At 38.2% G+C, this 14783-nt stretch overlaps 1 protein-coding gene across 1 annotated transcript in view; it reads right to left on the bottom strand.

Annotated features, from left to right (window-relative positions):
• Positions 1-14783, bottom strand: part of diaph2 (diaphanous-related formin 2) — a 372579-nt gene that overhangs the window by 268027 nt on the left and 89769 nt on the right. The window contains exon 6 of the mRNA XM_044206253.1: positions 5969-6108. Within this exon, the coding sequence (XP_044062188.1) occupies positions 5969-6108 (140 nt within the window). The remainder of the gene's footprint in view (positions 1-5968; positions 6109-14783) is intronic.

Here is a 14783-nt window from a genome sequence, read left to right as displayed (position 1 = left end):
TCAAAAAATCACTAAATTACATTTTGTATTCTGTCCAAAGGCATCATATCCTCTAAAATATAAACCATGGCCAAATTTAGAAACAGATATTTCTGAATTATGTATGTATCACTTTGGGGCCGTAACAGATATGGGTATCTTGGAGGTTAACAGATGGTGTCATAAAATGAAATAGGCATCACTCTTAAAATATATCCAGACACTGAAGACATTTATGTCTCCAAAATCATTTTCACTGCCTCTGAGGAAGAAGGGCGAACGTCAACTCTGAAGTCAGCCGCAAGGGTAAAAACTAGTTAACTTGCTCATTTCTGACTGCTCGTCACATCTGTTGAAGACAGTGTCATAACATTCATGCCAAATTTAACAGTCAAATAAAAGTCTTTGAATGCTATAAAATGAGAATGATTGCACCATCCTGAAAAGTAAGGAACAAAAATATGTGTGGATTCACTAATGAGTGAGTTATTTGTTACTTTTGACAGCAGACCAGAGAAACCTTTGCCTATAGAGTACATAAGTGATTATGTAGTTTCCAAATCCTTCTTGTCTTGTTTCTCCTTGATAAGTGACAGAGCAAACTTGTCCAAGGCCTGGAGTGTGAGAGTGGTTTGTAATAACACCGGGAGTCTAGAGAGTAGAGTCCCACAGCATAGTGCAAAGAAAATTACCCCACCGGAAAGCTTCTGCCACCACTTTACTTCTTTGCTGTGGCAACAGCCACAACATATTTTATGGCCCTGTCAGGTTAGGTTTTCAGATATCTTGTGTCTCTTCTCATTCCTTCTTCATCCCTTCCTGGAGGATGTTAAATCTTGATCGTCATGGTAGGAAATCAAATTGCTATTTTTCCATTACTCTGCAAAAGGATGGGATGAAAAGAAATGGTGCTTGATCCAGAAATTTCAAAAGATGTGTCCTGAGGTAGTCTGTCCCCCTGAACTCAACTAAGGACATCAGATTTTTAATGCTATATTTAAAATTTTCAAATTGAAATGGAGTCTGATTGAGCTTACAAAAGCACTATCCAGGATAACAAAGTGAATACAAAGGATCAATTATGGATGATTCACTGAGACAGGGAGCTATTTCCACATCAAAAATGACAGAGTTGAAACAGTTATTCATCTCTGAAGAATCTATGTCAGACAGAGCTGGCCCATTGATGTCTACTGTACCTAAATCCTCACACAAGTATTATTCATCAATGCAGTGTTAACTCATTGCAGTTGCATCGAGAGCCACTATTCACACTTTGTGTCTGTGCCAGACAAGATTTCTGGCCTAAGCTGTCAAGGGGGTATATACAGCCTGTGAGATGTTCAGATGCTCATATTTGTTCCAGTAGTCACAGTAGCAGATGGACAGATGGATATGCTCATTTGTGCTGGTGTTGATTGGCTGTTGTGCACACAGTGGACAGAAGAGGCCAAGGGAGGAAGAGTCTGGGATATAAGAGCACCAGTTAGTGCTACTAAAAAGATAAACATTTGTGCCAAGGGAGTGGCTTTTTGGACACCTTTTAATTGTCTTGGTTTTAATTGTATGAGTAAGTGCCATACACATAAAATGTAATGACAATTAAGTAAAGTAATACCTTTTCACCTTCCAGTAGGCATTTTACTATTTAAATCAAAAAGTACGACTGCACTCTAGTTCGACAGGGAGGGAATGAGACAATTTGAGTTATTTGATGGTCTTTGTTCAATCATATGGGGAGCACTACCAATGCACTTGGCAGAAATGTCAGTGTTTCTCAGTATGTTCAATGCTTTATCAAGCTGGGCATTGGGACAGACAGTCAATAGGATGAGCAGCTTTATGTTAGCAGGCATAGTAACTTCAAAGCTCGTAAAAAGCCCATTACTAGTGTTCCATGCAACCCTCTGTGCTCAGCTACAAGCATTCAGCTGAGAAAAGCTTGTGAGACTGATTCAGACTCTGAGACGCCCTGTGTGGAAGAGCAGCAAGATCATCACAACAGCCCACACCTTGAGTATCCAGTCACAGAGAGAAACTCTGGTGTCAGCAAATGTCTCCCGCCTCCACAAAAAGACCCCACAAGAAAATGCCCCAGAGAAAATGTCTGACTTGTACTGTGAGGATTTGACATAATGAAAAGTTAGGAGCCCAGTTCAATTTTGCTTAAATATGTCTTAGGGATCTAAGAGCTAGCAGATCTAATATGGAAGTCACTGTCAGGATTTGACAGAGTCATAGTGTAATGCTAAGGGCTAAACATAGGGAACTGTGGAAAAGCTGGGGCCATGGATGTGTGCTCTGCTGCCTAAAACCACTCTCCTATTTTTGTATTGGAAAGTCTATTGATGGAACAGCAGCTGAGTTAGATCAGAGCTTTAGCCCGACTGCTTCAGAGCTGCGTCAGACTGAAATTGAGTTTTGCTTTAGTGACTATAAAGAAAATAAAGGTATATTTTGCTTATTGAGATATTAAATTCCTTTATATATTTTTACATGGATCTTAGCACAGTTTTCACATGTGCAAGGCAGAGAGTAAAGAAATTGTGAAATTACTGTGAAAAAGTAGGCCGGACTGAAACAACACAGGATTTCTCGCCTACAAAATGAAAAAATAAGAGGATTGTAATTTTCTGTAAATTGGCATCTCATTTCATGTCAGTGGATTAAGAAATTAATGAAATGTGGCTAGTCAATCTGACACTTCTAAATTAAGAAGAGAGTATCCAAATGACAAAATTAAAAGGGGGAGAATGAAGTAGAGAATAAATAATTGGCTGGGGAAATTTTGACAGAAAGAGAAATGGAAAACATGGCAGCTGAGGAGGAGAGAGTGGAAACAGAGTAAGCAGCGGATGCTCCAGGCAATGCCATCTGTGGGTGGATCTGCAAAGGCTGCATGCCACACACCTGTGTGGAACTGCCTGGGAGATAAGGCCCTCAGCACAATGGCCCTGTGGCCACCTGTGCTGCCAAACAGGTGCACAGCCCAGCCAATTAAACTATTAGACAAACACAGGCCTCTGGGAGCAAATTAGCAGGCTGCCCAAACATCACAGGAAAAACAAAAAGCAATGGTAAGCATTCACTGTGAAGAACAACAACACTTTGATGGTGAGACTTTCATTTCAGTGTATAGAATTAAGTTTAATCAGTTTAACTTCATGAAACAAAGCACTGGTTTTGATTTAAATCATCACTTAAAATATATCCAGTGTTTAAACACAGACCACAAAATTAGATATTTTATATAAATAGTATGAAAGAATATAAAATTACTTAGCATGTATTAAGGATGAGGGCTATATTTAGCTATTATATATCCTAATGACACTAATATTTCTATCTATAGACAAATAGGTTGGACTGCATACAAGAAGACACAATACATACAATAGTTAGATAGCTTAAGAGTGTTAATCATTTAAGTTATTAAGTACTATTTGTATATCAAGATCAACAGGCCCACTTGTGACTAAGCAAGTAAAATTTATATCTTAAAAAAAATCTATATTTAAAAAAGCAGGCAGGCTGATCTAAGGTGTAAATTAAAACAAGCACATACTGTTCTGCCATTTACATTATGGTTATTTTCAGTATATGATAACATACCATACAAAGGTTACATTAACATAGTGGAGTCAGAGGAGTAGCAAACCAAATGTGGATTTCCAGTGTGTTGTGATCCATGACAATTAAGTGCATTCATTTTAATTAGGAGTAACCTTATCCATGCTTCAAGAAAAAAATCAGTCCCTTTCCCCAGGAGAGAAAGAATGAGAGGCGTGAAGATGAGCAAGGGACCAGTGTTAGTAAACAGCCGCATAGTCCTCCTCAGCACACACACCCAAAAGTGTCTTTCTCCCTGGATGGACCTGGCCATCCGTGGGAGGCAACTCCTCCATAAAGCACCGGTCCCTTACATGCTGGTCAAAGGTTCAGCCATTTGAAAACACCCACAAGGCAAGCCTGGCCTCACTTACATCCCCTCGACAACAGTTGACCTTTCTGAGTGGAAAGGCTAACTTGACTCCTCACAGCTTGCTGGAGACTTCACAGCTCTGCAATCACTCGAGGGATAATTACTTAACTACTTAGCTATTTGTTATACTATATAACATACTTTATACAAAATGTGCATCTTTGTATACTAGTTGTCATGAATCAAACCATTATGTTTTATTTGTTGATCACTTCCTCTATTGAGCTTTGCTATAAACAAAAATGTTCACTGTATCCATTTCCATATAATGTATGAATGGGTTGTTGAGCATCTGTTGTTGTAGTGGATTATACTGAGAGCACACAAATGTCTTTTATTCTAAAACTGGTTAATGCAGGGATGCAGCGGTAATACTGGTAGTAGCACACAGATTAAATAAAAGCTCCTCTGGGGCCATGCTGGCAGGTCCTTTCTCTGTATCCAGGGTGAACATAAAAAAGTATTCCACTTATCCAATGACCATTTAATATGCACCATTCATTGATTCACATTAAGAAACATCTCCTCAACAGTGGGCTGGTAAATAATTTAGAGAATCTGCTGTCACTAAGAGCTCTGTTGCCCTAGTGGGACCAAATTAAAACTGAAGATCCCATTTACAGGAGAGAAGGCAGAAAATTTGGGTAACAACTAGAGACAAGGCCTACAAAATCAGTGAGGCCTCGTAATGAATTACTCATGAGCCAATCAAGGTTCAATAGGACAGAGCTGAGAACCAAAAAAAATGTTTTATATAAATGATGTTTGACTACAGTTTTATAAAGGCTCGTAAAAGATTAAAGAGAAGTGCAGTCACAGGCCATTTTTAGTTTGGTATATTGGAGGCAGGGTGTACACATGTCACAGAGTCACGTGCTTATTAAGGTCTCAGAGTGACTGGCTCTGATGTGGAAAACTAGACTTCCTATCTATTAAAGCTTAATGGACAGAGTGGTCTGGAATGACTGGAATGTCTGGAATGAAGCTTGTGCTCCTTTGGTCAGCTACACCATTCGCTATGCTTGTTTAAAAGTTGATGCTGTGTGTATTTCTTGTCTAACATAACTTATCAATCCATATGGAACAGGTCCAATGAGGTTCCTGTGCTCCTCTACAGACACAGCTAAGTGATTCTTCAGGGCAGTCAGGATGGCATTTGGGTTCACAATACACTACAGTCCACCGGCAAGTGTTTCTGGTTCATTCATACATGTAGTATACAGTACATGCATGTACAGCTGTCTATTTGGGGTCTTGTCACATAAGACACATTTCAGTGTTTGTTTTTGGAAAGTGTAACCAGGGCCACAGAACAGTTTTCATTTTACATTCAAATATTTTAATTTGTATTATTTTATAACATTGCCTTAACAGAGAATACACACGATTTTGTAAAATCAGTCACAAATCCACTTCGAACAATCACAAAAAAAAGTACACATTCTCTGAAAAGCCACATTTTATCAAGATTACTTTCACTCTGGTCCTTCCTACTCCCCTTTTGCTAAACATTTTCTTGCAAAAATTCACAACACTGAAAAAAGTGCATTAAGCACAACTGGCAAATATTATATTATTGTCTGTGATCACTGGTGAGATTATACAGTACAATATTTCCAGCTGTGCATAACTGGTGTGTGTGCTAGTAGTTTGTTCAAAAGGATACTTTCATACAGTAATGTTGAGAGGGAAACTTTATGGAAAACCTACCAAACATAATGATAACAATGTTTATCCTAATTTTTCTGGGACTGTAAAAACTAAACCTATAGAAACAGTTGATCCTTCACAGCAAGCTCAGCATCCTGATACCTCATATTATCTGTTTTTACAGTTGTGAGCAAAAAAGAGCAGCAATTCAAAGTTAGATGAACCTTCTATCATCATGCCAATAATAAAAGATACTAAAATAAGTGCTTTGATCTATGGTATTGGTGAATATCATTCAAAAAAATCATAGGTACAAAGCACAGTTTGCAGTGTGTGAAAAAAGCTTGAGTTACTAACCTGACAGGGTTACTAGTGAGAGACACTCTGAGGGACTCCAGGCAATTGAGCAGCTTTTCTTCTGTGATGCCAGAACGCAGCTCATGGACATATTCTTGGGATGAAAGGGTACACTCATGCTTGCTGTTCCTTAGTCCACCCTGAAAACAAAATATTGACAGGAAAATCATTAGATTATTAGGTAGATGACCTCAACACCTATGATAATGTGATAAAAAAAAACAACAATGGTAATCAATAACACAATAACAGTAACCGTTAAAGGACATCCATTTATGATTTGCAACATCTTCCTAAATACATACGATAGAAAGGTTAATGAACAATTACAGGTAAAAAAAAAATTAAATGGACTGTACTTGTACTTCAGACCATTAAGAACACACTCAACAATACCATGAAGAGGACTTTATATTGCAGAGTAAGTATCATGTGTTCTCAGCAGGTGCAGTTGTTGAGACTTGTTTTGACTTAAAATCTGGATTCTCACAAAGGTGAGAATAATAAAAACCGTCAAACTTCTGTGTTTTAGAAAAAGGATGAGTGAGTGTCTAGAGATGTGTTGGCCAATTTCTCTTTTTCTCAATCAGCCAATACTCTAACGATGAACTATACTCAGAGAGCCAAACACAGGCTCTACATGCTATCTGCAGCAGCTCCTGCTTGAAGTAAATGGATTCTTGTGTATAATCTCCACAGACGGCTCAAGGGATATGTTGCTACACTGATGCTTACACAATGAGACTACCTATTGGCAGCAATACACACACTTACACACACCCTCTCCCAGCACACAGTGAAGTCAACATTGTACATGACATTGTGCTACAGCTTGAAGAAATTACAGACTGATTAAATCTTTTGTAGGTTTGACATCCTTTCCTTGTAGTCCAGCAATCAACATACTTTTTGAGGAACATAAAAAAAAAGCTTTGCATGCAAATTGATATATTTTCCAACATTATTTCTACTCCAAGAACAAATTTGTGTTAAATTAGTAATTTTCAGGTTCTGTTGTCAAAATGTCAAAATGAGCTACATTTCAGGTGGGGGTTGAGTCAAGGTACCATACGAAACAAAATAGGAAAACACGCTGCAAAAACAGCATCACATATGCCTGAACCAGACTGTTAGACAAAATCATCTTCACTGTTTTCATCCCTGTACTGCTGGTTCCCCACAAAGTGAGCTGTGCTAATAGGCAGTTTGGGAAGTAATAAGCTAGCTCATTTATCTGGAGAAAAGAGAGGCCTGCTGCTCTCCTGCAATGCACAGTCAACATGAAAGAATCCGTTTTTGTTGTTGGAAAAAGCAGAGGCAGTCTAACAACAGCAAGCTACCAATAATTTTGTGCTTTAGGTGTAAACTGAGCTCATAGTTTGATTGGCTCAATAATGACAAGAAGTATTTATTTAATACAGAATGACGTGAAATCACATTCCTCAAGCTGCAGGTATGATTCCTGTCAAAACCAAGAATAAGTGGTGCCTCTTCCATAACCAAAGTCAAAATTAAATTAAATTATTCAAAGTTGAAACTGAAAGCACACACAGACTAGTAGCTTGTGTTTAGGGATGCACCGATCCGATACTGATATCGGATACCAATACTGGCTAAAACAGCTGGACCGGATATCGGTGACAATAGCACCGATCTATTAAATTCTATGTTTACGCTGCAATCTTAAACTACTCAGTCCAGCACTGCATGATGGGGAAATGAGGGCTGTCGCTACAATATGTAGTACCCCCCCCCCAATATGCTAACGCTGTATTGGCTAAGTATTCTGGAGCTCTGGTGTTTATTTTGGGGGATTATAACAGTTGCAGACTGGATAATGTTCTACCATCATTTCAACAGTATGTACCAGAAGGGAAAGCATTCCCACCAGAAGGAAAACATCTTAATATTCAGAGACTTAAACGTCACAAGCCACAATCCTACAGCACCCCACAATGGTCGGAGGACGCATGCTTATATTTTGTTCTCTTTTAATGCAGTTGTATTGTTTTATACTGGAATTTTTAGTCCTGACCAATTTGTTGCTGCATTTAAAAAGGTTTACACTTGAATTGTATTTCCTGTTAATATGAAGATGACCAATTTTAATAATAAATAACAATTCAGGAAATCTATATGCATTTGTTACATTTTGTTTTACAAAGTTAGGAAAGCAATATTTAAGTCAAGCCTGATGTTGCCTTACACATAAAAGAATGATCCCAGTCTCTTCCAGGGATACAGTTTATTAATTAATGCTCAACACCGGTATCGCATCTGTACTCGTATCAGCAGATATCCAAATTCAGGTATCAGAATCAGAACTGAAAAAAAGTGGATTGGTGCATCCCTACTTGTTTTATTGACATTTTGTAAGCAAAACCAAAAAACTCCTAATGCCATTCCACAAGTCAGATTTAATCTCACCATTCCTTTTGTTATGCATAGATAAAACCATTTTTTTTTATTATTATTATTAGTCTCTGCCATGGCTTTAAACATTTTCATCTGTTCTGCTATTGTAAGCACACAAAACGTAAAATCTCAAAGCAAGTTAAATCTGAGAGTGTACTTTCACATAATTGTCTAGTTTTCCCAAACTGTAGTTTGATTTAGTAAAAAAATCCATTTTCTGTGATTCTGTCTCTTATTCGTCTTTCTCATCTTGATCTATACAAAAACTTACGCAATTCATCTTTTTCTTAAGCACAGTTGGGTGAATGTGGAGGAGTGACTGGCTTAGCTTTTATCTGACTGAGGGTAGTTATTAGGCCAGGGGAGAGGTAAGAATCCTTCTCATTACTATCTAGATTTTTCAAATATTACCTACCACAGGACTCTTTGTCACACATTTCTGCCTAACACAATATTACATGCTTTTTTGGTATTGACTATAAACGGCTGGACTCAAAATTTAAATAATGAAAATGATAAAACCAGATATACAGTGAAAGCTCAATTGGACATAGAAGAGGAGAAAGACAGATACTTGAGAAGCTTAACAAAACCCCAAGGTGAAGAGTTTGCAAGGTTCAATTTTAGATGGTTAAATTTTTAGTACTTCAAAAAAACAGAAATATCTATGTGCTTTTAATCTGTGAGTGGCAGTGCTTTCTGAAACAGACTCTTGCTCTGAAAGTTCATGTCATTCATGTTTGACTGACTTTTGAAAAATGTACTCAGGAATTGTATCCTAAATAATCAATGAACTGTGACTGTGCGTGTTTACCTGCATCTGCCAGAGCCCACAATTTCTCCTTACTCTCTGAATTGTGAAGCCACAATCTCCTTTATTAACTTTAATATGTACAGAGTTCAAGTAATTAGTATTTTTAATCACAGCACAATAATCTTCTGTTGTCTCACTAAAAAGGGTTCTCAAATAGGGTATGTGCAACCAAGGCTTCCAAGGGTTACTCATGAAGATGTCTTAAAAAAAAAAAAAAAAAAAAAAAAAAAAAGAGTATGAAAACATTCTGAATTAATGTCATGATCTGATAATCATCCAATATAGGCATGATGAAATTATTGTTTAGTTAGCTAGGTCTATTTTTAGGGTGCTTTTTTAACGTCTGGCCATGGACAACAGATGAAAATGTTCTTTTTTATTACACCAGCTCAGAAAAATGCCAATCATCATATTTTTTGGGACTTTAATGTCATTCATTTCTTTTGGCAGGACATACATACTGTAAGGCTAGAGAGTGTACTTGATATTAAGATTACGTTTAGGTTTGACATACTATACCTAAGCCAATTACCTGCAAACATGACTTTAGTAAGACATTAAGTATTTGTTTAAAATAGTTTTGGCTCCAAGTAAGAAAACTATAACAAAAAATTGGTTACACCCTGAACCACCTGTATTAAAAGACTTTATTAAAATGATGAAGGATATTTATGTAATGGAGAAATTGACCTTTTCTTTAAAGCAGATTTCAGTCATACTGGGTTAAATGGATACAATAGTTGAGTTCCACTGAACCCAGCTATTTTATTTTATAATTTCTTAGGGTGTAAGTAATGGATTAAGTAATTTCTCTACCATTGTCTTCTAAAGGAAATCAATGAATGTGATGCTTTTTGTGCTGTAAACAAGATGTCTTTAGCCCAGTCTGTTCCCAACATCTCCTTACCTGTTTGTCTTCTTTTTTGTTTTGTGGTATATTTGTATTGTTTGCTTGTTTGTTTGTATGTTTTATTAGCTTTGTACTTTTTCCTTATTTACAGTTTGTGCTTATATATATATATTTGCAAAAATATGATGAAAAAGGTCTATGGTGTAAAAACTGAATGATTTTTGAAATACTCTCAATAAAAACTATTGCAAAAATGAAAATGTGCTTTTTAGGCTAACTTTGGCTAATGCTAAAGCATTTTCTGTTGATCAATGAACACAGTCCCTGTCAAATAAACTAATAAGATAAATACAAATTATGCTAACCAGGTAAGTATATGGTTCTTGTCCATATATTAGGTCTCTCACGGAGCTACAAAATAAATTTAATTCTCATTTACAAGAAAGACTTGCCAATGTCATTCAAAGATGCTTATTCAGCTTGGACACAAAACAGCAAAGCTGAAATAGTAAGTATCTCATTCATGAATCATTCTGTCCCAGCAAGCAGGAACACATGCAGGATACTATGGCCAACCACTATGTAAGATTTATCCTGTAAAATAATATGTATAATAATATGCCAACAATATGACATGCAATTAATACATACTGGACATACTGTGTCTAAACCATAGACTGTATTAAAAAAAATGGACGTAGTGTCCGTGACGTCACTAATAGGTTTCTGAAGAGCCGTTGTGAAGTTCAAAGTGGGAGCCTCCAGTGGCTCCGGCTGTTGCCATCTTGGCAGTGCCTGACTCTGGCAAAACCAAAATATCCTTAATAATAATAATTTAAACAGGTGAGTTATATAAAAATTCACCCCCTGTACAGCTGTCATAAAGGGGGAAATTAGCTATAGAGACCAAAACCGTTTATTGTAACAGGCTGTAAACATTTATTTCTGCTGTAAAGTTGGGCATTTTAGGACGGGGGTTAATGGAGATTGACGGGGATTGACTGGCTTTTGGAACCAGCCTCAAGTGGCCATACGAGAAACTGCAGTTTTTGGCACTTCCGTGTTAGCTTCAGTTTTCAGCCTCAGAGGTTGCCGCCTGGTCTAAACCAGCGGTTCTAAAGAGATTCCCGGAGATTAGAGGCCTAACGTGTGTTATTATATCCAAATGTTAAACATACTTAGAGCCTAAACTTTATTTTGGTTGTGATACCCATTGTCAATATAAAAACAATATGTGGTTTTGCGATTTTGGGGACACCTGGTCTAGACTATCTGAACTTGTACCTGAACTTCATCTGGACTATTAGGCAGCTGCACAAAAGTGCTAATTAATTTAATACACTTTTAGTAGAATGGGCCTGTAGATCCTCCAAGGGGATCCCTCCCTATTGAGAAGGAGGCTGAAACTACGTCTTCATTATCTAATAGGGCTGATTCTCCCTGGACAGGTATCTACCAAAGGTCTGGGACCAAAACCATTTAATCAGATGGTTGGAACAGTACATCACGTGTCTGATCCAACCATACCAGGAATGCAGGAACTACATACAGTTCAAGTAAGCATACCTTGTCCTCCAAAAAGGTAGGAGGAAAAATATGAACAAAAATTGGCATTTATATTCTCAGGCTGAGCATTGTTGGGGGACAGTGTAATATGCTGCTTGTCCCCTGAAAATATCATTCTTGACTGCTGCACTCTTCACAGCGGTCAAGTCACCAACTATTTTTGCAGAAGAGAAGGCTGGGGTTTTCAAAACACACTGCTGTCTGCCGTTGATTGGTTTAGATGAATAACAAATGCTAAAACAACCAAGTTGGGTAGACAGTGGAGAGGCGATATGTCAGCACTGTGCTGAATAAAGCTTGAAAGATAATGACAGGTGAGATGTATTAAAGGCACAGTGGTGGGTTTCATGCAAGTCTGAAGACCAATCACCTGCCATTTGGCCGAGGCTTGACTTCTGTGGTGTTAGAGCTTAATAAAATTTACTCAGCGGCTTTGTCAAGGACAGCATGCAAGCATGAGTAAGAACTCAAGTTCAAAATTAAATAAAACTTAGACAACACTGATAAAACTTTGCACTTTTGGCAAAGAAATCTGGCCTTACTAACAAATTTTGATCCAAACATAGCAAGAGAATATACTGTGTGAGAAAAAGCACTCATGATTTATAAATGTAAATACGCTTCTTACATCACTGTGATTCCATTTTTTGATATGGCTGATTAAGCGACTGTATTTTCAGAGCATTACTTCCTCAGTAATACATAAGGCAGTGAGAGGGAGACACATCTCCCACTTTTTATTTATCTTCTTACCTCTCAGTAGTTCCCAGCAGGCATACCACTATGTCCATAAAAGCTAGAGCTCTGGTTTCACCACATGCTCTGACCTCTGGAAACCAAAGACACTGACTATAAACTGCTTTTTCATGACCCTAGCCCAAATCAATGGAATCCTTTGGGATAATATCAACATTAGACCACCACATTGGCAGCAGGGAAACAATTTGAGGATTAGAGGGAGGGGGCATTACCTGCTGGCTACTGGGTAATAGAGTTTTCCCCTTCAGGCTCACAAAAATGGTCAACACAAGAAAATGGTCAAAAAGAGACCCTAGAGAAAGGGAGAGATGGAGGGATAAGGGAGAGAGATGTTGCGTGGGTAGTGTAGGATGAGGTAGTAAGATGTAAAAAGTGAGGGAAGTTGGAGTATGAGGGAAATAGAAAAAGTAGGGGTTAGATACAAAAAGAGAGAGTTAGAGTATGAGGGAGAAAGGGCAGGGCAGAGAGATAGAGCATCAGGAGACACTGCAACCTCAACAGTAGAGGACAGACACAGCCTTTTGACCACAGCCTAGAGCCTCATCTCCTGCCGCTTATTGAATCCCCTATTTGTCGATAACAGTATTTCCTGCCAAAGAAAATAGTGCTGGGAGCAATTACTTCAGCGAGCCTGTCAATTTCATTTTGGGGGGTTAGGGGAGCATTGAGGCGCATTCCGTCCTCCTCCTCTATCACCTCTGTCTCTATGCCATAGGGAGTGACAGAGTGCTGTGCCTTCTATTGAGAGCAGGGCAGGGCGACAATGCCAAGGCGGCTGCACCTCCACATGTCATCTTCACCTGTAATGAGCCTATAACAAGCTGGCAGCTTCCTCAGTGCCCAGCGCTCTGCACACTCAGACAGACTGATAGATACATTATTCAGCTTCTTTGTCAGCTTACTGGAAAACCACGTGGCGGCAACGTGTCTGACCTGGAAGCTAGAGCTGGGAGAAAGCTGATTGCCACTGCTTCTTCCATTCAGTCTGCCTTGCTACTTCCCTCTCTCTCTCTCTCTCTCTCTCTCTCTCTCCCCCTGTCTCTCACACGCATGCACATATACGCAATCTTCTAAACAATGCTTTCCCAACTCTCTTATCTCTTACAGTATTGTGTGATGAAAAGGTGCAATAAGCAAGTGATGCAAGAACAGAAGATGAACACTTCTGTAATTGTGTCTCTGTGTGTCTCTGTAATTCATCACAGGATGAGATTAGCATGCTACAATGATTTCTCTAGATGGCCAATATGAACGTCATCCAAAGCTTTGTGTCTGAGTGTGTGCATGCTATTTAAACAAGGGCACAGGTGTTACTATCAGCTTATAGTTAGCCTTATGAAGCCTTATTTTAAAGGACAAGCAAAAATATAACAACCAAGACTGTAGTAGAACTGTACAAAAAAAGAAATCCCTAGAACTCTGTAACTATTGATTTGATTATTTGAATTGTTTACAGAGAGTGATGATGTTAAAACACTGCTTGTATTACTGTTCTGAATAAAATGGTTTGAAGCCATGAGTATGCTCTAACTCCTTCATCCTGTCCTGATAATTCAAGGTGACTAAGAATATATAACAGTTTACAGTAAGACCTTGCAGCTAGGATCTACAGTACAAAAATATCTGCATTTGGGGGAAGATTCTCAATACATTCTAAACACCTGATGGTGTAAATGTGATGTTGTTGATAGAACAGAGAGCTTGTATGGCAGATCCTGAGGGAAACACCAAAGTAAATTCAACATTTTCATTTAATGTCTACAATACCATAATGAACCAAAACATATGGAACACAACCCTCGCTCCAAAAAAGTCAAACAAAAAGTTACGGAATAATGAAAAATCTAATTACTCCTTCTTTGTGTGTAATTAATGATTATTACTAGAGCACCCTACTGCTCTTTGTAAAAAATAATACAGATACAATCTGAGCAATTAGTGCATATCATGCTGTATGATAGCCACGTTACAACTTAATTTCCTGCTCATTAGGGGTTGGTAGATTAGTTAGGAGGAAAGATACCACAAGAATGGGTAAAAGACTACAGACAGGTAGATCCAAATGTCACACGTCTCACACTTTCCCTTATCATACAAACATGACCTATGTACAACTCTGTCAACACAACTATGTGAGGAAATAAGGTTTGCACTCAATAAATACAAGCACACACATGTGAGAGATGTTATATAAATGAGCAATCTTACATTTAACACAATCTAAAGTTTGGCATGTGTCTATGGCAGCAGTGGAAAAGGTCAAAGGGAACACGGATCAGTTGAGATGCTGGTTGGCTGGACAATGAGTTTTCCCTAGCCCTACTTAAAGGACAGAGTCCTGCCGCCGGCAGATAAGACATTTCATATAGCCACCAGGGCGCAGGGCTCCCAGCTCAGTGGGGGATTTCCCA

Source organism: Siniperca chuatsi, linkage group LG8, assembly GCF_020085105.1.
Source record: "Siniperca chuatsi isolate FFG_IHB_CAS linkage group LG8, ASM2008510v1, whole genome shotgun sequence".
Classification (NCBI taxonomy): Eukaryota; Metazoa; Chordata; class Actinopteri; order Centrarchiformes; family Sinipercidae; genus Siniperca; species Siniperca chuatsi.
This window is presented reverse-complemented; position numbering and strand designations above follow the sequence as displayed.